Source organism: Dermacentor albipictus, chromosome 2 (assembly GCF_038994185.2).
Source record: "Dermacentor albipictus isolate Rhodes 1998 colony chromosome 2, USDA_Dalb.pri_finalv2, whole genome shotgun sequence".
Taxonomy (NCBI): Eukaryota; Metazoa; Arthropoda; class Arachnida; order Ixodida; family Ixodidae; genus Dermacentor; species Dermacentor albipictus.
This window is the reverse complement of record NC_091822.1, coordinates 22,041,498-22,066,108: the sequence shown is the minus strand read 5'-3', so window position 1 is coordinate 22,066,108 and position 24,611 is coordinate 22,041,498. Positions and strand designations below refer to the sequence as shown.

The 24,611-nt window shown below is 50.5% G+C and overlaps 1 protein-coding gene across 1 annotated transcript in view; it reads right to left on the bottom strand.

Annotated features, from left to right (window-relative positions):
• Positions 1-24,611, bottom strand: part of LOC135897944 (cytochrome P450 3A9-like) — a 336,077-nt gene that overhangs the window by 263,670 nt on the left and 47,796 nt on the right. The window contains exons 2-3 of the mRNA XM_070532782.1: positions 20,853-20,949; positions 9,191-9,243 (exon numbers count right to left, since the gene is read on the bottom strand). Of these exons, the coding sequence (XP_070388883.1) occupies positions 9,191-9,243; positions 20,853-20,949 (150 nt within the window). The remainder of the gene's footprint in view (positions 1-9,190; positions 9,244-20,852; positions 20,950-24,611) is intronic.

Sequence of the window (24,611 nt, the reverse complement as noted above, 5' to 3'; positions counted from 1 at the left end):
AACGAAGGGATAAAGCGGCGTGGCGGCAGATTTGAAGAATGAACAAACACTGCAAAGATTCGCGGCAGTATGACTACGTATAGGACTTCCTTACTGGTCGCCGTGCCCACATAGCGATCGGCGGACTGGAATCGCAAGACATAGACATAGGCTGCACGGGCACGCCGCAGGGCTCCATCATCTCGCCCATGCTCGGGCTTCTCGGGGGGCCCCAGAAACTAGCAGAGATAGAAGGCCTCCACCACAGCTTGTACGCCGATGACGTCACGCTCGGGGTTGCTGAGGGAAATGGCGGCCACGTAGAGCAAAACGTTGCAGGCGGCTGTCGACGCGGTGCAGGAGTATCTGCGCGACACGGGCCTCGAATGCTCCGCGGCCAAATCGGAGCTCCTGCTCTACATACCCACGCGCAGGGGCCGCAAGCCTAAGAACGCCGATTCCGCAGCCGAGCGCACAGATAAATTATAGTAGTCACATCGGACGGCACCGTCATCCCGCATGTTCACAACATCAGGGCCTTTACGAGCGGCGACGCGGTTTCGCGGTCGCAATGACGGACCACAGCGGAACTTGCGTCGCGAGCGCGACGATACGCACGGAAAAGACGGAGGCGGCCGAGGAAATGGCGATAGCCCTCGCTGTGGCAACCACGGACGCCGAGGTGATAATAGACAGCTGTAGTTCCGCGTCCGCAGGAGCTCTGCGTACGCAGCAAACCCGCGGAGGCGTCAGTGCGCATGCGCAGTACGCAGGAGCCCGCACGGTATCTTGCGTGTACTCGCAACTTTTCAAAAGCAGCGTAGCGTCCGTTGCGGGCTCAGCGGGCCTTGCGGGACGCTCTCCCGTGTTCTCGCGTGTCCGCGAGAGTGCGTTTTTCGATGTCGTTTTTACTGAAGATATGACTCCGGCTTGCCGTTTGACTTCGTGGCGGCTGATATGGGGAACCAGCGCTGAAGTTTTCACGACGCCTGCAGCGCCACCCTGGCGGTCAGAACGTGCTCAATGCAGCCGCTCCCGCGGACGAAAATTGCTAGTGGTAGCGGCGTTGCGTGCGCTGAAAGTCGAAGGAAAACAAAAGGACGCGCCGACGGTACTGTTGCGTATACAAGTGTCACAATTACGTCGGAATGAGGGAGGATGTATCCTTCTGCGTATTTCCATCTAAACCCTACAAACAAGAACGGAGGCGGCGTTGGATCCAAGAGTCAGGCGAGCGGAGTAAGTTTCCGTGTTGTCGCCCTGTCAAGCGCTGTCGGGCTGGTTTCTAAATCGAATTTCGCGTGTGTGCTTGGTTTATTCGATAGTGAAGACGGTCAGCCGTGGCAGTCAGTACCCAACAGCAGAAGCTGCAGTCGGCATTTCGTCGGAAACAAAATGAGGAATAGAATGCACCATCAGGCATATGTACGAACCATTTTTCCTTCGCAATACCACCGCCAAGCTCCTTCCAATGCCGGCACACCAAGCGAACGATACGAAAGGTAAATAGTTTCCATTCATTGCCAAGAATAATGTGGCAGGGAAGCTGCCTTGTAATACGACTTGTGTACGCATACTGCCGGCGCACGTGCCACTAAGCCGCCTATGTGTTTTTGAAAACGCGCATGAGGATGAGGACGTGGCGCTGAGATGCATCCGGTAAATTTATGTAATTAGTGCTAAATGTAGCCAGGGTTGCTATGGGTCAAGCAGCGGAGCAGTCAAACCTTTGCTTCCCCGAGTCAGCTGATGCGATAAAGCTCTCTTCTCCATTGACTGCTGTGGCGAAGTAACATCAGAATTTCTTATGTCTAACCAGAGAAGTATGGAATGTCTTCAGGCCAACTAATACTTCCGAAACCATAGCGCAGAAAGGCCGGCGCCGTAACTGCTACATTTGCGAGTCAGGCTGCCGCACAAGCATGGGAATGGCACACGGCGCAACCATTTAATAAACGCACGTGCTTGCCGCGACACACAGCGAAAAGTACATAAAGCTTAAAAAGCTTCTTTCGTCATTTCTTCACTTGATGGCTAGCTTCTTTACCAAAACTGTCCACTTGAAGCGGCGCAAAAATTGGAACATGCGAACTATGAAACGGCCGCGGACGTGTCGTCTCGTCGAGCGGCTGGAGTATGCCGCGTTTCCTCGCCAGGGCGGCGTGCAACGCACTTTTTTCGTTTATTCTATGCGGACGACATTGTGTTGCTAGCTAACAAGCAAAGTGATTTGCAGCGTCTGGCTAATATCTGTGGACAGGAAGGCAACGATTTAGGCTTGAAGTTTAGTGTTAGAAAATCAGGTGTTATGGTATTCAATGAAAACAGTGAACAGACAGTGGAGATACAGGGCCAAGAAATACCTCGGGTAACAGAATATAAATACCTTGGTATATGGATAAACGAAGGCAATGGATATATGGAAACACAGGAAAAAAACATAACAGTAAAGGGGAAGAGAAATGCAGCCATAATGAAGCACAGAGCTCTATGGGGATACAATAGGTACGAGGTCCTCCGAGGTATGTGGAAAGGTGTAATGGTTCCAGGACTTACTTTTGGAAATGCGGTTGTTTGCTATAAATCAGGGGTACAATCAGGACTCGACGGGAACCAAAGGTCAGTGGCTCGCCTCGCATTGGGCGCTCACGGGAAGACTACAAATGAAGCTGTGCAGGGTGATATGTGCTGGACTAGCTTTGAAGTGAGGGAAGCTCGCAGTAAAATTGAGTATGAAGAACGGCTGAGGAATATAGAAGAAAGTAAATGGGCTGGGAGAGTGTTCAGGTATCTGTACAGGAAAAACATTGATTCACAGTGGAGGAAAAGAACTAGGAAGCTTACCAGCAAGTATGCGGCCTGTAGGGTGGACAACACAACAACAAAGTCAAGCGGAAAGTCAGAGAAGCTGAATTAATCTCATGGGTAGCGGCAATGGAAAAGAAACCTGCCATAAGTAACTACTTAAGAGGCAAAAACGAAATCAGGAAAGAAACCATTTATGATAACTCAAAGGGAAGCTCATTACTTTTCGAAGCGAGATCAGGATGCCTTAGAACACGCACCTATAAAGCGAGATATAAGAAGGACGAAGAAGCATGTGCTTGCTGTGGTAAAGCTAGGGAAACTACGGAGCATGTTTTATTAGAATGTGAAGACGTCTACCCAGCGGTCGATTTAGGCACCACCGGCCTCCTTGAAGCCCTTGGGTTCAGAGGGAGCAGTGGTAAAGCAAACATGTCCGCAATAGGCTTTAGTAAGAGGCGACTGCAGGATTGGTGGAAGAAAAGTAGGGAAACGACAAAAGACGGAGACGTACAAAAGCACAGTTCGCAATAGGAGATCAGAAAATTTGGGCGTGGTAGTTCACAGTGTTTTTTTTTTCTTTTTTCATTGATTAACCTAGGTAGAATATCAGGCAGTATAGTAGCAAGAGCTTGGTGGCGCAACCCACCGCCCCGTTCCAAAGGGGATGCTCATAACATCCATCCATCGACGCGCCGCCTATCCAGCGCTGGTACCCCATTGGCCGCACAGTCTCAGAAGGGGGCGTACTTGCGGCGCTCAGCAGCACACTACTGGTTCTTACTCCTGCAAGTTATCAATCCCTTTCTCAACTTTCGCGTCCGCCCAACTATTTCCATTTCATGCGCGCGCGCTTAGCTACGTAAGCACGACATCCCGCGCTGCGTACGTGGTTGGTTGCGGACGCCCAACTAAAGCTGTCTATAATAAGCAATTCGCAGGCAGCGATACGCAACTACGCTAGCGGCCGGATTTTCCGGGAAGCGGCCCGCATTCTCCAAATTCAAGATGGTAATCGGGCAACGAGACTGCCCGCGCCGCGGCGCCCGCGCGGTAATCCCGACGTCCCGCCCACCGCGAGAGCGATGCGGGAGTGGACCTGGGGGGATCGCATGACCATTCTCAGAGACATCACGCAACACTACAGATTGAACAGATGTAAATACCCACCAGCGCACGCCAAACCTAACAAGAAACAGGCGGTTGGCTGGAGGCAATTGCGGACACAATCATGTCCGAAACCGGCGATCCTTCACCGCATGCTACCCCGACATTTATTCGTCCGACGATTGTAAAGCGCGCGGAGGCAGATCGACGCTGCAGCACATGCTGGGGGCATGCGCCGGTAGCGAGCAGCAGGAGTCCCCGACGGACGGGGTACAAATGGCAGTCTGGAACCGAGGGGCGCGTTTGGAGGCAGCCCTGCTCAGTCACGGCCTTGCTGATTAACTGCGGGCCGTCCGGCCCGCCGAGGAAGCCGCCCGTGTCCAAGGGCTCGAGGCCGTCACCTACGCTGGGGTGCTTATGGCCCCATCCCGCACAAATCGCCGGACATTCAGAATAAAGTTTTCACAAAATGTAGTGCTCCAGCGCTGTATCAGACGACGCGAAGCACTTCCCCTGTGCGCCTGCGCCGCTTCGCGACAATGCGCGGGTGCGCCGAACGCACTGGCGCTCCGCGTAGCGATGCCACGCTGAGCCGTGTTCATCCTGAGAGTGGACGACCCTGTACATGCTGGAACTTACGCGTGCACCGGAAACAACGCGACCAGGTTCATTGAGCCACGTATAAATAGTCGACGCGTCTGATCGCAGATGAGGTTCCGCGGACTGCCGACTGTGCTCGCGCAACTCCTCCTATAGATATGAGGCGTGTGCACTTTCCTTTACGAGTCCCAGGGTGTATAGCAACCAGAAGTGGGAGAACCGGGAATTATCAGGCACTTTGAGTAGTGAGGAAATACTGAGGGAAAACTCAGAGAATTTGTTATTCTATGAGGGAATATTAGCTGCAATTTTATTGAACGGGAACAAAAGTCGCGGTAATGCTGGCTCTAGTAACAGAGGAATCGCAACGAATGGCCTTTCACTCCGTGTCGTCGGCTGGAGGAATTGCAGTGTACAGTCAACGACCAACTTTCCGGACGCCCGACGATTCGGACAGCTTTGCGGCACCACCCCGTACCCTATCGGGTCAGTGTATAAGAACTACTGAAATTTTGTATGCAAAAGCCCTTCACTGCTGGATTTTCCGGATTGTATGCCGTGTCCGCAGGTCCGAAACGGCAATAATCAAAGCCACCACCACGGCCATTTTTATTACTTCACCGCCTCGAACCGGCGTTCTCGCACGCAGATCCGCTGACAGCCGTAGCCACCATGGCGGCAACCAGGTTTAGCTGCTTCGACGTTCGCTAGCAAGCTTCCTGCCGTTCGGTGCCGTGTTTTTCATTCAAAGAATTCGCCGCTGTCAGCAATCGCACCGACAGCGCCTTTGTCGTCTTCGCGATTGGCTTCGAAGCTCAGAAAGTACGACGCGTTGCGTAATGTCAGTTGCTGAAATTTAGCTTCGCCTCAATACAGCATTGTTTACACGCTGTGAAGCATACGCGACCGTATTTGCGGTGAAGCATAACAAGCGTGGGAAGGGGCAATTCTCACGGGACACACTATGTGTTCCTTAAATATACACGCATGCCCCTGCCATCTCTTGTCACAGTACAAGCACCGCTATGCCTAATAAGTGTGCTGGCAGGCCTTCAGAGCTTTTTCGGATGTTCCTGCGGTGATTTGAGCTCTTAAGGACAGTAAAAGATGTGCATTCATTTTTTCGAAGTGCCCGATTTTCGGACGTTCTAGTGGCCCCTAGGGAGCCAGAAAACATGAGACGTTGACTGCACAACTGTCCAAGAGGATGCTTCAAATATTTGGTCCCTGTGGCGAACGCGCAGCGGAAAGAGAACAAGAAGACAAAGGACCTGCGCTTTGAGGAATGAACGCGGAAGGAAGCGTATTGCAGCTTCAAAAACAAAGTGTGGCTGACGCCGAGATGCAGGTGTCGCTCATCCAAACCAAAATAAACTATTTAAAGCATTGAAGCGCAACACTGAGGTGTTGTGCGCGGGCCTAGAGCATATCAAGACCGTTGAAGTTGACTTACCTGCTCTTGCCAGAGAATCTCACTTGTGACAATGTTCGGGTCTCATAGCAATAAGTATGCTATCAGTTGATAGAAATAGCTAATATTCGACAATATTTGCTTCTTTATGCATCTCCTTTATATTCGTACTTGAGAATGTTTTACTCGATTTGCAATGGGCTTTACCATTTTCTTCGAAGGCATTTTATTCCCCGTGCATGTTACTACCCCCCCTTTCTGTTTTCTGTCGGAATAAAATAAACACTACTCCTCAATATTAAAATGGGATTAAGCCGTTTTTTTTTCATTTCTAACGTGCTTACTAGAGAGTGACAGCATCGGGTGACATGGTGTTAGCCCGTCTTGATATAGTTTAAAACAAAGTACCCTATCACTTAGGGAATTTCGTAAAGATGTTCGGGGAAAACCTGGAAAGCTCAGGGAATTTGGAAAGGTCACCGTGGCAGACACCCTGATGACATCATGCTACTTGAACCCAAATTGCGCTCGCTCCAAGCCCGGCGTGATGAAATCAGTGGGGTGCACTAGGAAGCATCCGCGTTAAATTCTATGGCAGTCGAGCCGCGTATCATAACATGATGGATTTAAGTGCACAGACTTTGTGCTATTTAGGAGATGCCGACTCGCCGCTGTCGCGGTGCTTCGAATGTTGCTTGCTTTTGTGATTCCCTCAATAGAAAGTTGGTTTCGTCGTTCATATTTTGGCTACTGTGTTCTTCACCGTCTTTACAACGTGACAATATACATGCATAGTGCCACGTGGTAGTGACGGTAAAGAAGGCAGCAAACACTGGGAATGACAAAACTAGCGTTTTATTGGGCCAACTTGTGCCCTCAAGAACAGGCTACACTTAAAGAACGGCGACAGCGGCGAACACAGTCAGCACTCGTCGAAAATCTGATCAGCGGGTTAAGTGCGTCGGCTTAGATACAAAAGTCACCGAATGTTCCAGAGTAATCGCTGGTACCCACGTGTCTTCCAAACAGTTCTACACCATTCCCGTCGCGCATACATGCACTCAGATTACAAAAGGTTCGGTGAACACAGAAGCGGATAGAACCATCGATAACTTGCGAGAAACGTCCGATACATGCAGGCGCATCCTGCGCTGTGCGATAACATTTGTTAGGCAGTGAAACGTGGTCGCCCGATAGAAATAAACAAGTACACGTCTCAATGCCCAATCTTAGAAGACGTCGTCCCGATGCTCCAAACATAAGAGGAACGCGAAACACAAAAGGACATTTTAAACAAAAGTAACAAAACAACAAACAAAGTCCAAAGTAACACAGTCCAAAAAAGAAAGAAGGCCCAAAGTTCCTCTATGCAACGTCCCGGAGTTCTTGAGCGCTGGTAGAACGGCTTAAGTCGCACAACATGGACCAGTTCAGGTCGGGAGCGGCGCCGCTGTGATAGCAAAATGCCGTCTGGCACGACCTCATAGTCGAGTGCACCAATGCGTCGGATGATCTTGTAGCGTCGGAAATAGCGGCGTAAAAACTTCTCGCTAAGCCCTCGACGACCGTCCTGTTCGCCGTCACCAAGCTGCTACCTATCGCCACAGCGCCGACAATACACTGGCCGAGCCCGTGGCTGGTCCGTCAGCCCATATCCGGAAAACTAAACGCAGCAAGCGATGGAGGTTCGGTTGTTGTTCATCGAACTGGCGAAGATCCTCTGCGACCGACGAAGACGCCGAGAAGACTATCTCGACGACATATCAATGACACGTCGCCACCCCTACGAAGCCTCGAAGCAAAGAATACGCGAACAAAAGAAGCTCTGACGACGCGACGTTCCAGCCAGAGGTCAACACTGCGCAGCCGTGATCCGACGCCAAGACCAAACTGCAACGCACGACAAAGAACCACCGACCTCGACATGCTTCTCGATGGCCACGAAGTCACGGCTTTTGTGGACCAATTAGGCCATCGTGAGTGGACCCACCACCGCCCAGTTGAAGAAAGTTAAGACTGCATGGGAAGGCCCTCAAATTCGGACAGCTGGAGGACATCTAGGAACTCCGACTGGAATCTGCACAGCAAGAATTACCGTTCATGACCGGACTTACCCAACACCTCCACCAGATGTCATGTGGTAGGGGCGATGAAGAAAGAAAAACTGTGAATGAAGAACCTAGTGTTTAGTTCGGTGAACCTGTGCCCTCAAAAACAGGCTGCACTCGAAGCACAACAGCAGCGAACACAGTCGGTGATCGTGGAATATCTGATCAGCAGGTGAAGCGCGTCGGCTTTTATACATCAGTCATTGAATGGGAGCACCTCGAGAAATCATCGAAGGAGGACCTGATGAAAAGAAGTCCGTTTTTAGTACTTACTGATAGGCTTGGAACGTTCACAAACAATTATTTGTTTAAATGTCATTGTCAGATTCCACAAAAATAATTTAGCTTTGGTTGGAAAAGTAGCCGTCTCCTTGTGTTGCGCGTGGCCGGTAAAAGCTTTTTTTCCTCGCATGTACAATCACACGAAGACGGAACGTGCAGAGCTGTGGAAAGTCACACAGGTACTGCATCCTGGAGTTTCTCAACATTTTGCGGCATTCGACTAGCACTCCATGCGTGCTTTCTTTTCGCTGTCCGGGTTGACACTGTGCTTTATGTCAGATTACTGTCCATTAAATCGAAAGTTGGTGGCAATGTTGTAATTGAACAACTTTCATGCAGCTCGCCATTTTTTTGTAATTTTATCTGGAGTAAACTTGTTAACTTATCGCTTCCTTCGCAAATTCGAAAAAAAAAAACAAATTGCAGGGATTGAACAACAAGTGGTCTCAGCAAAATATGCATGCAGCATTCACTATGCCATTAAAATTGCGCTCAGACCTATGTCACTCAAGGCGTTCAAGTTTAAGGCGCCTTCGCAGGAGGATTGCGTAATACATAGCACGCAGTCTGGGATAATTCATACTTTTAATTTAGTGTCTTTTACGTTTTTTTCAGTTTAGGCGTGTATTAGTTTGGAAAACTTGGTTATACTGGTCGTATCGTACGAAAAGCTCATATTCTTGTCTACAAGGCCCTTATACGGAGCTATTCACCCATAAATTTAACGCCGTGCGTTTAATGCAGCACATCAAGGCGCGAATAATGGCACATCGAAGCGCACGAGTGACACAGCTCATTACGTGTTGTATATCTATTTAATAAGTATGAGTTAAGAAACGTTTATGTGCTACGCTCTATATTATATGCTTTTTTCTCATTGGAATTCTCACAAACTTACCCTGTAATAGGTCCGTGTTGCTTGTATACCTCTTGCCAAATGATGTGAAGTGGCTGCAAATATTACAAAGAAGATTGCGCCAGTCAGCTTTACACTCACAAGTTACCTAACACAAATAACAAACTGTTCGCTTAAGCAATCACTCTTCTTCTTGGCCAGGGAGTCGTGTGAAGTGCCAGAGCAAACAACTATACTAAGAGCGCAGAAGGATGGTGGCGCGCCTTCCACTGGCCTGGAACATTTTCTCACCGAAAAACGGCGTTGAAGCGGAAGCCCTGACTGAAGCAAGTAGAACAAGAAATATGCACATGCAACGTACGTTTTGGAATCTATCTGAAGTATAGCACAAATGAAGCGGTCACTTAAATAATTTGCTGCTAACGACGATGCATGCAATTTTTGTTTACTTTCTTCATATGGAACGTGTAATGTCATCCAATGTGTCGCGCGCTGTGGTCAGCACAGCGTGATGCCTGCCTAGGGTTATTCTGCGGCCAATCAGAACGAACCTAGGTAGCGACGCTCTTAGGGTCCCATATGTTGCAGAAGGAGGTCACACCGAATAATTTAGTATATTGCCCTTCCGGTCATTCGCTGAACTTCAACGCAGTGCAGCGGCCTAACTCAATGCGCATCATTTGTAAATGTGATATTTCAAAACGTCACTCCAAGTTTAACAACGTTGAGTTAGCAACCTAAGTCCTACAAGGCAAGCCCTTATATTAACCTACGTGTTCACGGCATGTGTACTTTCGCGCGGCGTCCAGCTTGCTGCATCCACTGCTGCTGCTGCCACCAGTGATTTAATCTTGACCAAAATCATCCAGTAACATATTCAGACGCTACCAAGTGTCGTAAGTACGCTTGTGAATAAAACGATGCACCCTTGGTGTTTCTAAAATTCTGCAATATTATTGTGTGAAAATACTGCACATTGGGATACGCTGGTGCAGTGCGGTGAACTTCGGCTGATAGCCAAAGGGTCAATGTCGAGAACATGGGGGCATAGAACGCAAACGTCTTCCGGAGTGGCCAATATACCTGAAGCGAATGCGCGGATGAGAAAACAAGAAAATTACTTTTTTTCACGCTGAGAAAAGTCGCAGTATCGCCCGAAAGACGAAGCACCGATTCAAATAGCGAATTAGGAGACAACTATACGAAGTAAGGATAATAGTTTTATCGGCCGTATAAACATGGAAACATTCGCTTACTAACTAAATTAACAATGACATAATGTCGAAGTGTGACTGAAGGAGAACGTAGAAAGAAACAGACACACAGAGACAGCGCTGTCTCCGTGTGTCTGTTTCTGTCTACGTCCTCGTTCAGTCACGCTTACACATTCTATGATGGATTCAAAGCAACTAGCCTGCCAACGCATTTTAACTAAACAAGCACAGTGTGACGCGCGCCAAGGTAAACATGAACATATCTCACTCGATGAGTGCTAAAATTCGCTGTCAAAATGTTGCAGTGAGGAATCATGACAGCACCAGCAATCAAATTGACCTTCATGCATTTCTAGCTTTAACGCAAACGAAACGTCGAAAGCACAGAGCATAAGAACCTAACTGCACTACGCGCACTCTGTAAACATCGCAGATGACTTTGTAGATGAGGCCCGCGCGGGCGCCTACGTTGGCCACGTCGCAGATCGCTTTCACGATACGGTGCCCGGACGGGCGCGGCCTACCTATACGCACCTGGAACAGGCACCTATAAGGCGAGATGTAAGAAGGAAGATGATGATGATGATGAATATGATGATGATGATGATGATGATGATGATGATGATGATGATGATGATGATGATGAAGAAGAAGAAGAAGAAGACGTCTGCCCAGTGGTTGATGTAGGCACTACTTGCCTCCTTGAAGCCCTTGGGTTCAGCGAAAGCAGGGGAAAAGTAAACATGTTCACAATAGAGATTAATAAGAGGCGATTGGAAGATTGGCAGAAGAATAGTAGGGAAACGAGAAAAAACGGTGACGTACAAAACCAAAGTTCGCAATAGGGGGTCAGAGAGTTCGGTTATGGGAGTTCACAGTTTTTTCTTTTTTAACCAAGGTAGGACACTAGGCAGTATAATAGCAAGAACTTGGTGGAGCAACCCACCTCCCCGTTCCAAATGGGACCCTCATAACATTCATTCATCCATCCGTGAGCAGCAGCCAACGATGAAGAACGCGCGCTCCCTCGCTTCACCGCCTTGCCTCGCGCGCGGAAGGAGAGGGCGCGCTTCCAGCCCGCCTTCCTCGCTCGCGCACGAGAGATTGAGAGAGATAGGGATCTAAAGAAATGAAAGAAGCTTGATTCTGCTACCCCTGAGGGAGCACGGCGAAGCGTCGTCAGGAGAGAGGGAAGGGGACGTGAAAGATGATAGAGAAATAGGGAGGATGTGGCCTAATAAACTCCACCATGCGGGACAGGTGGCAGTCCTCAGTAAAGTTGCCAGCGTGGCAGCGGGTGCTTATAGGGTGTCTATTCCCATGTAACTTATAAACTCCAGCCGGCTCCGCAGCGCAGGGAGCTGGGGACACACCGGGAACAGCAGGTCAGTCTCTGTGCCGCGTTCGGCCGCTCACTCTCGCAACCTTTCACTCGCACATATAGCGACGATTTTATCGCCCTTGGACTTTATACAGAACCTCACGGCGACGGCATGAATGCGCCTGGAGTGTCCATATATTTGCTATCGCAATAAAAGACAACCAATGTTGCCGAGCTGACGAAGCCTCTCCAGGACAATGCTTCTTTAGGCTCCTGTACGGTTCCCGTTCGTCGCGTCTTCCAATCGGCCTGCTGACGCAGTTATGCTTTAGTGAACATTTGCTCGAAAACAGGATCCCATTCCCGACACCACCTGTGTTTTCGGTAGCAAGAAAGCTGGTGGCCTTCTCCAGCACACTGGGGCAACTGACGTTAACCTAGTGAGGGCCGTAAACGAACTGTGTACTTTACTCACAAACAATACATATTGTCACAGTTGTCACAATATTGTTATATTATCACACGTTCGAAGAAGAGGACACTGATGGTGGCCTTGGAGACGACGAAGACCTTCGCTTTTTTGCTGCTCTAGGCTTGTTGGCTCCGCCATTAAAAGCCATCGGTGAGCTTACCAGAAATAGACGTCTGTGTGCCGCCTTGCTCTCAGTTTCTCAACCATGGGGTCCTGCTAGCATTACCTGTGCCCCCGTAGTCCGCTGGGGCCCTATGACGTAAAACTTTTTCAGTATGTTTTTATTCCAATCTCCTGACGTCAAATTTGCGTAACCGCCGACGCAAACATCGGACGGTGACCCGCAGGGTTGTTTAAAGAGACCACTCAAATGCATTCCTCGTTTATAGGAGGTCACTTTTGTTTACTTTAAAAACGAATAACATTGCCTGCACTGAGCGGCTTGTCTTATCTAAGTGGCTGATAAGAGGCGAGGAGCACGGCTCGAGTGGAGTGGGATTCGATGGGTCCGACCCACTGCACTGAAAATCAATAACCGGATGAAGAGAGTGGTGCGGCGTCTGCGACCGCTTACTTAGCTTGGGGTGGCTCGTCAAAAATCGCGGCGGCATGTAACGGAAGGCTAAAAATGCCACTAAAAATTATCATCAGCTAAGAAACGTTGACTGGGCGATGTCGTAAACGTGCCGAAAGAGCTCGAAAATGTTACATAGCCACCAAAAAATATTATCGTACGCAAATAAACGCATGCTCTCCGGCAGGTGCGAGTAGTCGGTGTCTGAGCCATCGGCTGCAGCCATCTTTTATTTCTTTCGGAACGGGACAGCCTGCGGCTATTCAGAGAAAAATTCTGCTTTGTTCGGCATAAATATGTATCTTTAACGCGTACACGTCACTTTGAAGCGGTGAGTTTTCGCGGTTTTGTGACGTCGCGTGACAGGCAGGTGAAGTGGGTGCAGCCCGAAAACTTTTGACCAATTGCCGATGTCTAATGGCGAAAAGGCGTCGAATCAGAAATAACTGTTTTTCTTTTGTTTTTTGCAGGCATGAATAATCAGTGTGTTCACATCATATAAAACAGGGGGTTACCGCGGTTTTCGTGATGTCGCGTGACAGACAGGCGAAGTGGGCACGGTTAAAGAACGTTGTTGTTGGCCAATGGCGGAGGGATGATTGCAGAATTTGAATAGAAAAGCTTCGAGTCGCTTTACGTTATAGCGTCCCAGGTTACCGCACGTTCACTCCCTCCCCATCCCTATTGCCCAGAAGGAATCGCCAGCTCTCTCGTGTCTCTCCGAGTTGTTTACAAACCCGACAAATGGCGCAGCGGTGCTTCCTGCCTACTGCGTCCCGGCGCGCGCGCTTCGACAGTGGTTTTGCCACTCAAACGTTTCAGGTAAAAGGATGCTTGCAATAACCTTTGCCTCAGCCGACATAGATTCTGCCTGATTTACTAGCCGTACAGGCTCCAAATGCACGTTTGAAATGACCGAACACTTCGTTAAATTGAAACTCTGTCACGTAGTTAGTTCCTTAAATCGCGAAAAAAAACGCGGTTTTCAACGGAACTATACTCCGTTCCATACATAGCAGTCAACGCTGTGGAAGCTACGCAAGAACTTCGGCCAAGAAAAGCGAGCATTCCGCGCGTTCCGTCCATGCTTGGCTGCGCGCCAACAGCACGTGAGGCTCCTCGTGATGGGTTACAAATAAAAAACCCAAAAAAGAACAAAAAAAATGGAATGTTCTGAAACAACGCATTATCAGTCGCATACTGCAGTGTTTTTTTTAAGGATTAGAACTTGTTTCATGTGTTACGAAGAAGATCGGCAGGCTGAAAAGCCCCGTTGCCATCGCGTGGAACGTACCCAGTTCGTTCACTGGCTGCGCCCTACCTGCTGGTGCTGAGTTTGTCGCTGCTTCTCTACGAGCCGAATACTTCCCCCCCCCCCCTTACAATTGGTGGAGCTGCTGGGTACAACCAGAATTCTGCAACTTCGTAATCGGACACTGCAGCCCGTCTTCATAATGCCGGAAGAAGGACCACCACAACCACAACCCACCGCCCCGATGAATACCGTGGTCTGCCCCGGCCCGTTGCGGCAACGCGACCCACCCATCTTCAGTGGTACCGAAGACCATGACGTCGAAGACTGGCTCGCTGACTACGACCGGGTGAGCATCCACAACCACTGGGACGACACCAAAAAACTTAATTACGTGTCGTTTTATTTGAGCGGTGTCGCCAGCGTGTGGCACCGCAACCACGAACGTGATCTGACGACATGGGCGGCCTTCAAGACTAACGTGACAGAGGTATTTGGGCGCCCCGCGGTTCGCAAGCTTCGCGCCGAGCAACGTTTGCGTGGCCGTGCGCAACAGTGCGGGGAGACATTTAGAAGTTATATAGATGTTGTCGACCTCTGCAACCGCGTTGACGGCACAATGGCTGATGCCGAGAAGATCCGCCATATCTTAAAAGGCATTGAAGACGACGCCTTGCAGATGCTGTTGGCGAAAAATCCCTCGACAGTCTCTGAACTCGTCAGTATGTGTCAAAGCTTTGACGAACTGCGCAAACAACGCGTAGCCACCCGCCAATATACACCTCAGGCCACTTCAATGTCGAGCTTGGCTGCTGCCCCGGATAACACTTCGCTGCTGCTACAGATCAAGGAGTTCGTCCGTGAAGAGGTGGCTCGTCAGCTTTCCTTGATTCCAGTTACACACGGCCATCCGAGTACTCCGTTGGCGCCCGCTCTACAATCTATCATCAAGGAGCAGGTAGCCGACCACATTTCGCCTTCTCTTCAATAGGCTCCGACGGCCGCTCCCCTGACGTACGCCGAAGTCGCGATGAGGCCTGCGCCACAGACCTATACGGCCCCCTTCGCCCACCTTTGCGCCCACCCGTATCCGCTCCAGTCCGTCCACTGGTGAACTATGCACGACCTCAAGACCATTGGCGCACGGAAGACAACCGTCAGATTTGTTTTTATTGTGGCCGTGCTGGACACGTGGCACGTCACTGTCGCCTGCTTACAACTAGCGTCCCGAACAATGTGCCTCCGTATGCGCCACGTTTCCAACAACGCCGCAACTATTCGGACACATTTGAATCTCCTCCTGCCGTCGAGACCGCATTCTCCGCCACTCCTCGTTCACCTTCTCCTCGCCGCCGCTCGCTTTCCCCCATGCACCGGCAGCGGAGCCCTTTGCGCCAGGAAAACTAAATATCGCAGTTCAGGAGGCGAGAACTGCGGTGCCTGCGAAATGTATAAGGCCTCACACTTCCCCGAAGAATGTTATTGAAGTCGCAATCGAAGGAACATTGACCCTAGCACTTGTCGACACCGGCGCTGCACTTTCAGCGATAGATGCCGGTATTTGCCACAAGATCGTAAAAGTGACGACGCCGCTTTCTGGACTGCCTCTTCGCACTGCCAACGCGCAGCACGTCGAGCTTACGGCGCCTGCACTGCTCGTGTCGTAATTCAGGAGGTCCTCTATATCATAGAATTCATCGTGTTGCCATCATGTTCACACGATGTCATATTAGGTTGGGACTTTCTCTCCACACATCATGCGATCATTGACTGTGCCCGCGCTGAAATCGAGCTGTTTCAGTTTTCGACCGATATTATCACTGACCGTAAGGGCCATTGTCGCAAAATCGCTGTTTCAGACGACACCGTTATACCTGCCTGGTCTTCCACTCTTGTCAGTATCTCTTGCGAATCTGTAGATGACGGCACAGTACTCTTCGCTCCGTCCGAACTCTTAGTTCGCCGCCGTTCACTACGACTGCCGTTCGCCGTCCTCGAGTTCAAAGCTGGCGCCTCTCTCATGTGCGTCTCCAACCCATCGGCTGAACCAATTACATTACGCCGCCGTGAAAGCCTTGGCAAAGCAGAGCCAGTGACCTCATCTTCAATATTTGACACGATGGACGACTCCACTTATCTTACTGCTCTCGAGGCATCGCCTCCTCAGTCACTGCCGCGTTTTTTTACGCCAGCTATTGCCAGTGACATTACGACGACGCAGCGCGACGAACTTCTTCGCTTGCTCCAAGCTTTGCCTTCGTCTTTTGACTGCCAAGCAACATCACTCGGCCGCACAACGACTGTTTAGCACAGTATCGACACTGGGAGCCATGCACCAATTCGACAGCGTCCCTACCGAGTATCGGCGCCTGAAAGACAAGTTATCAATGACCAGGTGAACGATATGCTCACTCGCGGTGTCATCCAGCCTTCTAGTAGTCCTTGGGCATCACCAGTCGTCCTAGTCACAAAGAAAGACGGCACCATACGATTTTGCGTCGATTATCGAAGGCTTAACAAGATTACCCGAAAGGATGTATAGCCGTTGCCACGTATTGACGACGCACTTGACTGTTTGCAGGGAGCGGAGTTTTTTTCCTCCTTAGATCTCCGCTCTGGCTACTGGCAGGTGCCCATGGCTGACACTGACTGTTCGAAAACCGCGTTTGTAACACCAGACGGCTTGTATGAATTCACTGTAATGCCGTTCGGTCTGTGCAATGCGCCCGCCACCTTCGAACGCATGATGGATGGCATCCTGCGCGGCCTGAAGTGGCATACTTGCCTCTGCTACCTCGACGACGTTGTCGTCTTTTCTCCTGATTTTCCGACCCATCTTCGGTGTTTACATTGACCTGTCTGACCTGTTCTCCGGAGTTCTGACCTGTCTCCGGAGTGCTGGTCTCCAGCTTAACTTTAAGAAGTGCCGATTTGCAGCTCGAAAACTGACAATATTAGGCCACGTTGTCTCCAAAGAAGGTATTCTTCCTGATCCTGCTAAACTTCGCGCCGTATCCGAATTTCCAAAGCCCACTAACTTGAAAGCACTACGCGGCTTCATGGGCCTGTGCTCTTATTTTCGACGTTTCGTTCGCAATTTCGTTACTGTGATCGCACCACTAAACCAACTTCTCCAAGGCGACAATGAACTTTCTGCTTGGTCGGAAGCCTCTGATGATGCCTTTACGACTCTTCGTCACCTACTCACGTCTCCGCCAATGTTGCGCCATTTTGATCCCAGCGCACCTACAGAACTTCACACTGGCGCCAGTGGTGTCGGCCTTGGTGCCGTGCTCGCACAACGCAAGAACACTAATGCCGAATACGTAGTCGCCTATGCTAGTCGTGCTCTCACGAAACCTGAGGCCAATTACTCAGTAACAGAAAAAGAGTGCCTGGCTATCGTATGGGCTTTTCAAAAATTTCGTCCATATCTCTACGGTCGACGCTTTGAGGTGGTGACGGATCATCACGGTCTTTGCTGGTTGTCCAGCCTAAAAGACCCGTCGGGCCGCCTCGCTCGGTGGGCCCTCCGAATCCAGGAATATGATATCCGTGTCGTCTATCGCTCTGGACGCAAACACGCCGACGCCGATGCCCTCTCGCGCTCCCCAGTTACTTCAGACAGCAGCATTTCTACCGACAGACATGACATCTCACCACTTGACATCCTGGACATGGCATCGGAGCAACGAAAAGACCCATGGATCGTCATGATGTTCGACGTTTCGTCACATCCTCCGGCAACTTCGGCACCTCAAGCGCTACGCCGACAGGCGCAGCATTTCACAATCCGAGACGGACTTTTATACCGCCGCAACTACCACAATGACGGCCGCAACTGGCTCTTAGTAGTGCCTCGCCACCTACGACAAGAGTTCTGCTCCGCTTTTCATTCTGACCCGCAGTGTGGTCACGGCGGAGTGTCAAAAACCTACACACAGCTTCGCCTACAATATTATTGGCGAGGGATGTACACCTTCGTCCACAAATACGTACGATCCTGCATTGCCCGCCAGCGGCGCAAATGTTTCCCGCATCTCTCCACCGCACCTCTCCAACCACTTCCCTGCCCAGCTCAGCCATTTGACCGTGTCGGCATTGATATATATGGGCCTCTTCCATCTACTGGCGCTGGCAAACGATGGATTGTTGTTGCCGTAGATCATTTGATACGGTATGCTGAAACCGCCGCCTTGCCTGCCGCATCAGCAAAAGACATCGCCTCGTTCATTCTAAACAACCTCGTTCTCCACCATGGCGCACCTCGTGAACTGTTGAGCGATCGGGGCCGCGTATTCCTCCCAGATGTCCTGCAGTCACTCCTATCTGAGTGCCAAATTATTCACCTCACTACTACTGCTTATCATCCACAGACCAATGGCTTAACAGAACGATTCAACAGAACTCTTGGTGACATGCTATCAATGTATGTTGCATCTGACCACTCCAACTGGGACCTTGTACTTCCGTTCGTCACTTACGCATATAACACTGCCTCTCAAGCCACTACCGGATTCTCACCATTCTTTCTGCTTTATGGCCGCCATCCCTCCAGCACCATTGATACGGTTCTCCCGTACCGGCCGGACCCTGCTGAATGCTCACCTGTTGCTACGGTTTCTCAGCACGCCGAGAAATACCGCCAACTGGCCCGTTCTTTGACGTCTGCTCAACAGTGCCGCCAAAAAGAACGCCGTGACCTCAATCCTCCTCCTCACCCTTTCCCCGTCGACTCACTCGTGTGGCTTTGGGTCCCGCCTGTTGCTGCTCCTCGCCTTTCGTCCAAGCTCCTCCCGAAGTACCACGGGCCCTACCGCGTGGTTGCACAAACATCACCAGTGAACTACGTGGTCGAACCCGTATCGCCATCTTCCGATCTGCGTCGTCGTGGGCGAGAGACTGTGCACATGGACCGGCTAAAGCAGTATTACGATCCGCCAACCTCTTCCTAGGTCGCCAGGATGGCTACTCTTCAATTCCGGGGGTGATTGTGACGAAGATCGGCAGGCTGAAAAGCCCCGTTGCCATCGCGTGGCACGTACCCTGTTCGTTCGCTGGCTGCGCCCTACCTGCTGATGCTGAGTTTGTCGCTGCTGCTCTATGCTCTACGTCGGCGCGGTGTCCCAGCCTTCCGCACTCGCAGCACACGTCAATCTGCTTCCTGTAGAGGGAGCATCTGACGAGCATAGGTCCGTAATATACGTATCTCGGTACGTGGAATCCGTCGAACAAAACGATTATGTTGTCCGTGTTGCTCATGCGTTTCGCGTGCAGCACTCCGGGGTTGCGCTACGTCACTAGATTAACGATGATGTCTGCCGGGCTCTCGCTCTTGGAAATGTTCCTAATCGGGCCCTTGGAAGTGTTCTCCGGGGCGGCTTGATAGCTATTCGCCTCGAACTCTCGGTCTCCGATGCAAAGCTTGCTAATGGCTCCGTAGCGTTTGGCTCTGTCTTCAGACGACGTGCTGAGCACCACCACGTTCTGCTTAACGTTGAGGCAGATGCTATCTTCCCCGGCCGCTTCTCTGCCTACACTCGCCGCGTTACGTAGGCAGCAGTAAATGCGATCCGTCCCGTAATCGCGCACGTTGAAGCCGCCTCGGGGGCGTACGACGATTTTGTAATCGTCAAGCGGTAACTCTGGCATTCGGCTTGCCATGGCAACCTGCTGCATGCACTTGACGGGCGTACTTCCTTTTGTACTGCGCTGTAGTGACTCCCGTAGTCGACGTGGCTACCGTCCGTCGCTGCATGTGCACATGCTGGTTATGCGCCGACTCGGTCGCACCGTCGGCCTGTTTCTTCTTCTTGACATCGCACCACCCCGCTCCCTCGCCGAAGTCTTCCGGCCTAATATCTGTTCCGTCTACCTGGACAACTTCCATTTAACGTCAGGATATGATACACTTTGCCGTCGGTGACTGGGAGCTCCAATGAGGTCCGGCGACACTGTAGGCTTGGCACGCCCCGCCGCCGCGGCGGCCGGGCAATAGTGGCCTACGTAGAGATAGGCTTAGCTTGCCCCGCCTGCGTTGCGGGACAAAAGGCGCTGCTTATCGGCCCACCTGGCGAGACTTGGTATCGGGGGAGTCCTGATGAGTCCGCCGATCGCTGGTAGGAAGAATTACCACGAGAAGCTCGATAATCCGCCAAAAACATGGGAAAATAGAGGAGCCGACACGAAGCACGCCTGCACTCCGTGATCTTCTCTATTCAGCCTACGCAAATTTTTTGTAGTGCGTGACAAGCTAGTGAATGTGCTGGGTATCCTCGGCCCAAACCCCTCAAGCAGAAGGCCTTGTTGATCGGGTCAGCCGAAGTATAAGCGGATGAGTGTGGGCTTCTGAAGGCTACGTTGACGGCTTTAGAAAACAGTATGGAAGGCAAAAAGTGGTCTGATTGCAAGTTCCAGGAAGCTGTTCTACAGTGACACGTTCGCGGACATGTAGAACTCACTGGGTTAGTTACAAACATGTCGCCACTCTTAACAAGTGCAACGACGTGACCAAGTCTGGAGGGTGGCACTCGTTCGTGGTACCAGAACAATGAGGAGTGCTCCTCTTCCAGACGTGAATTCCGCCACTACCTGCTGGAAAGCAACAACGACGCCGAACGCTCCTTGGACGATCTATTCTGTCGCGCATGCGCATGTCTAATAAAAGTATGACCACGTACCTGAAATACATCGCGCCGGTCTTTCAGTCTCTGTCTTCACTTGGTCCAAATTAGATCTGGTTGCTAATTCCATTTTAGGGCACACGACGTTTGGATCACCGTGACTAGTTGTTCAACAAATTATGTTCTTAAGTGCTAAGAAAAAATTTCGTTTGCTAGCACACTGTTCGATCTTGAAATTCCCCACTCACCGTATAGTACATCCGGACGGTGTTCCGGATAAATTGCAGGCAGGTCACGTGCTCCACCCCACGCGAGGCCCAGTAGCGTGCTTGGCCAATGGCCAACCTGGAAGTGGCGAAGAAAAATGTGTCTCAAGCCAGTCTCTATTCCATGTCAGAAATTGTGAACGGCATCTTCGATCAATAGTACGAAGGCAACAAAGGAAGGCCGAAGTGAATATGACGGGCGCTGTACTGACAACAATACGTTTTACGTCATTGGCGAGATATTGTAGTGGAGAAAACACAGCTGGCATCAACAGGACCAAAAACCTAACGCGAACGACAGCACGAAGGCGGTGAAAGAAGACGGGAGACACGCGAGCGCTAACTTGAATCAATATATTGAAAACGGAGAAGCGGGATATAAAGGGAAGGCGTGGCTGCACATTACGCAAACGCACCCATCAAAAGATTCAGTGACGACACACGTAATCAATTCCCCCAAATATATAGCAATTGATGGTTTGGACACACAGTTTTCCCCTTAACTATCAATCATATCTGGTTCATTGATTTCACGGGTCAGTGGGAACCTGCTTCTCGTGGCAATGGTGCATTTTCGGTGCATTGGCACGCAGCTCGATTTCACACACGGGTCTGCAGTTTGGCCGGAACTGGGAACAGCACTACGATAATCACTACACTTGCACTTCCTACAGAGCACATCAAGGCACCCTACGCCTTGTCCCTCACACTTCTACGGTGTTACTGGACGGGATCATTTGCACACATCCTACTTTGGTCTATATGCTAGGCCAAATCCAAAGCCTTTCTCCCTATCTTTTGTTGGCAAATTACGGCTGTAAATGCGGAATTAACAAATTAATTCCAAGCTATCGATGTTTCTTCCACCGGCCCGACCTTATAAGGTCGGACCAGCCCGACCGGCCTGACCTTATCGGCCGGTAGCTCCGCGGCACGGCGCTGCTGTCAGTTGTTGAATAGAGTCACTGGAAAAAATTTCAGAGTACCGCATTCGTTTTGCCCGCGCCGCCGACGCGTTCATTGGCCCAACCTTACCACGTGACTTTGGAGTGCCATATACCTTACAAGCGCCGGGCGGGCCGGCTGAGTTAGAGCGCAGGCAGCGCAGGTTACCTGCGTTTTTGGTGTTCCGATTGTCGCGCTCGCGTTTGACTGCAAGGAAATCATGCCTGCCTGCTGCGCCTTCGGATGCAGCAACCGAACAGAGTCTGGAAATACTTTTTTCTAGATTCCGACCGGGAAAAATGACCGAGGGCGTCGTTCTGCGTAGTTACACAGAATCGGCCGGGAGAACTTCAAGCCTACAAAAAGCAGCCGCGTGTGCGAGCTATAAGTACACCTTGCTTGTGCTTTTCGGCACTGTTTTAGCAGATATTTACGCGAAGTGCACGCGGTGCTAGCAATGCTACGAAAATAGTTCACTGCAGGGATCGTTCGCGTCTTGCACGTTTGACGCGGGCACACGGGTACGCATTTGTTGCTCAACACACGCGGTTATTCCGTGCTCGTGGCACGCGAAGGCACACTTGTCGCGCGAGAATTCCGCGTTCTCACGAGCACCAGGTACTCGCATGATTTCTCCGCGCACGTGAACGCGCTCTCGCCTCGAGTCACTCGACCCATATGGCACTTGTTTTTGGCAGATCGTGATGATCGCAGTCAAAACAAACATGGTCAATACGAGGCTCATGATACTTCCTTTCTTCCACTTATCCTTTGCTCATTTATACATACGCATTTCGAGCTTAAAATCAATGGCCAGGTGATATTAGCAACACATGCTTCAAATTTTGAGCTTGTAAGCCAAGCACATGCAATGAACTGAAGTTAGCATACATATTATGTTTTATGTTGAAATGCTACGGTGCATACCCAAATAATGTTGTGCTTGATGCATAATAAGAAATACAAAACAACAGAACACCCAGTAGCTTTAGTTTCACTCTGTCACTATGAATGTTACATAAACCGCTCTAAAAGCACAAGAATGTTATACATCACCTATGTAACTTAGAAAAAAAAGGTGCTGCGTCACCAGCGGGCGTTCCTGCTTTTTTTTTACACAGGCAGTAAATCTTGGCAGTCTAAGAAAACAGTCATAAATAAAATTAGAAGAGTAGCCGCTCACGAACGCACTAGACAGCCGCGTCATAAATCACAATGTAGCAAACTTTCGCTCATTATCAGGGTACAGAAGTACATATACGTTGCTGCAATCACGCAAATGTCTCATATTGGCCATCCACAAGATTTAGTACGCCAAATGGTAATCGAAGTTGGTGTTTACGCCTGCTGTGCACAGATCGTGTTACGATCACGGCGCAAACACCGGTGCGCACACGGCAGTCGCAGTGTGTCGTGCGTATACGGCGGACGAAGTCGCCCGGCAGAATCCAGAACGCGTGGTATCCGTTTGCAAACTAAATGAAATGTATCCAATTTAGCTTGTGAAATTATACAATGAACGTACGTGCCTGTGACACTGTCAGGTGTTAGTTTCGTCCTGACTGAAAACATTCAATAGAAGCCGACGGCGGTCCACGATGTTCATGCCCAAAAGCACAAGCTTGCCTCATTCCGGCTCGAAGTGACGAAATCTTTCCTTCGTAGCACGCTCCGCGGAAGTGGAAAAAAACGCATGCATAAGCTCCCGATAGCAGCGCTAAGCTACTGCCCACAATCGTGGCACAGTTCCAGCAGTAAACACGATCGGCGTGCAAAACAACCACCGGCTGCATTACTTCGCACAAAATAACATTTTATTTTCGTTCTTAGCAACCATTATCTCCGGCACAAAGTATTTGCACTTCAGTAAACACTCAGCCCGTTGTGTCACCGAATATCAAGCTCTTCCAACACGGCGGCCTTCCCGCGACGCAGTCGGCTTGGAAGGTATATGGCGGTGGCCGCTCAGTGTTGCCAGTCAAATCCCGACCTTTGCGGTACTCTGAAATTTTTGCCAGTGACTCTATTGTTGAAGACGGCGGGTGTGCTTCACGCATCCACGGCGTACGAGCGGCGAAGTGGGAGTCGTCGTTTTCTGGAGCAATTTGGACGAACACCCATAGAAATTCACAGGGAAATGCATCCGACGTATGGGGAAAGCTGTCTTGCTTTGGGAAGTGTGAGGTGGTGGTGTCGCGAGTTCGCAAAAGTCCGCCAAGGCTTGCATGACAACGACCGGGCAGCGGCTTGCATGACAATGACCGCGCAGCGGCTTGCGTCACTGACTGACATTTCCCGCGGCGATACAATGGTGAAACCGGATCGGTGCGTGCACCTAAAAGATATTTCCCGAGAGCTTGGCATTTCGTATGGCAGTGCTTACGTCATCATTCACGGCTCCTTAGGGTACTGGAGGGCTTCATGTCGGTGGGGGCGTAAGCAGCAGGATGACATGATCAAAGGCAAGAGAATGGTTACTTCTCTGAATCATTTGGAATGGTTTAAATTAAGGGGTTTAACGTGGCAAAGCCACCATTTGATTATGATGCACACCGTAGTGATGGACTTGGCAAATTTGGGGCCTCTGGGGTTTTTTATGTACACCTAAATCTAAGTACACGGATGTTTTCGCATTTTGCCACATCTAAATGCGGCCTCTGTGGCCGGTATTCGATCCCGCGACCCCGTGCTTAGCAACCCAACCCCATAGCCACTAAGCAACCATGGCGGGGGATCTGCTACGGTATGCTGAGGAGGGTGAAAGATTCCTAGACCAATGAAACGAGGATACTGCAT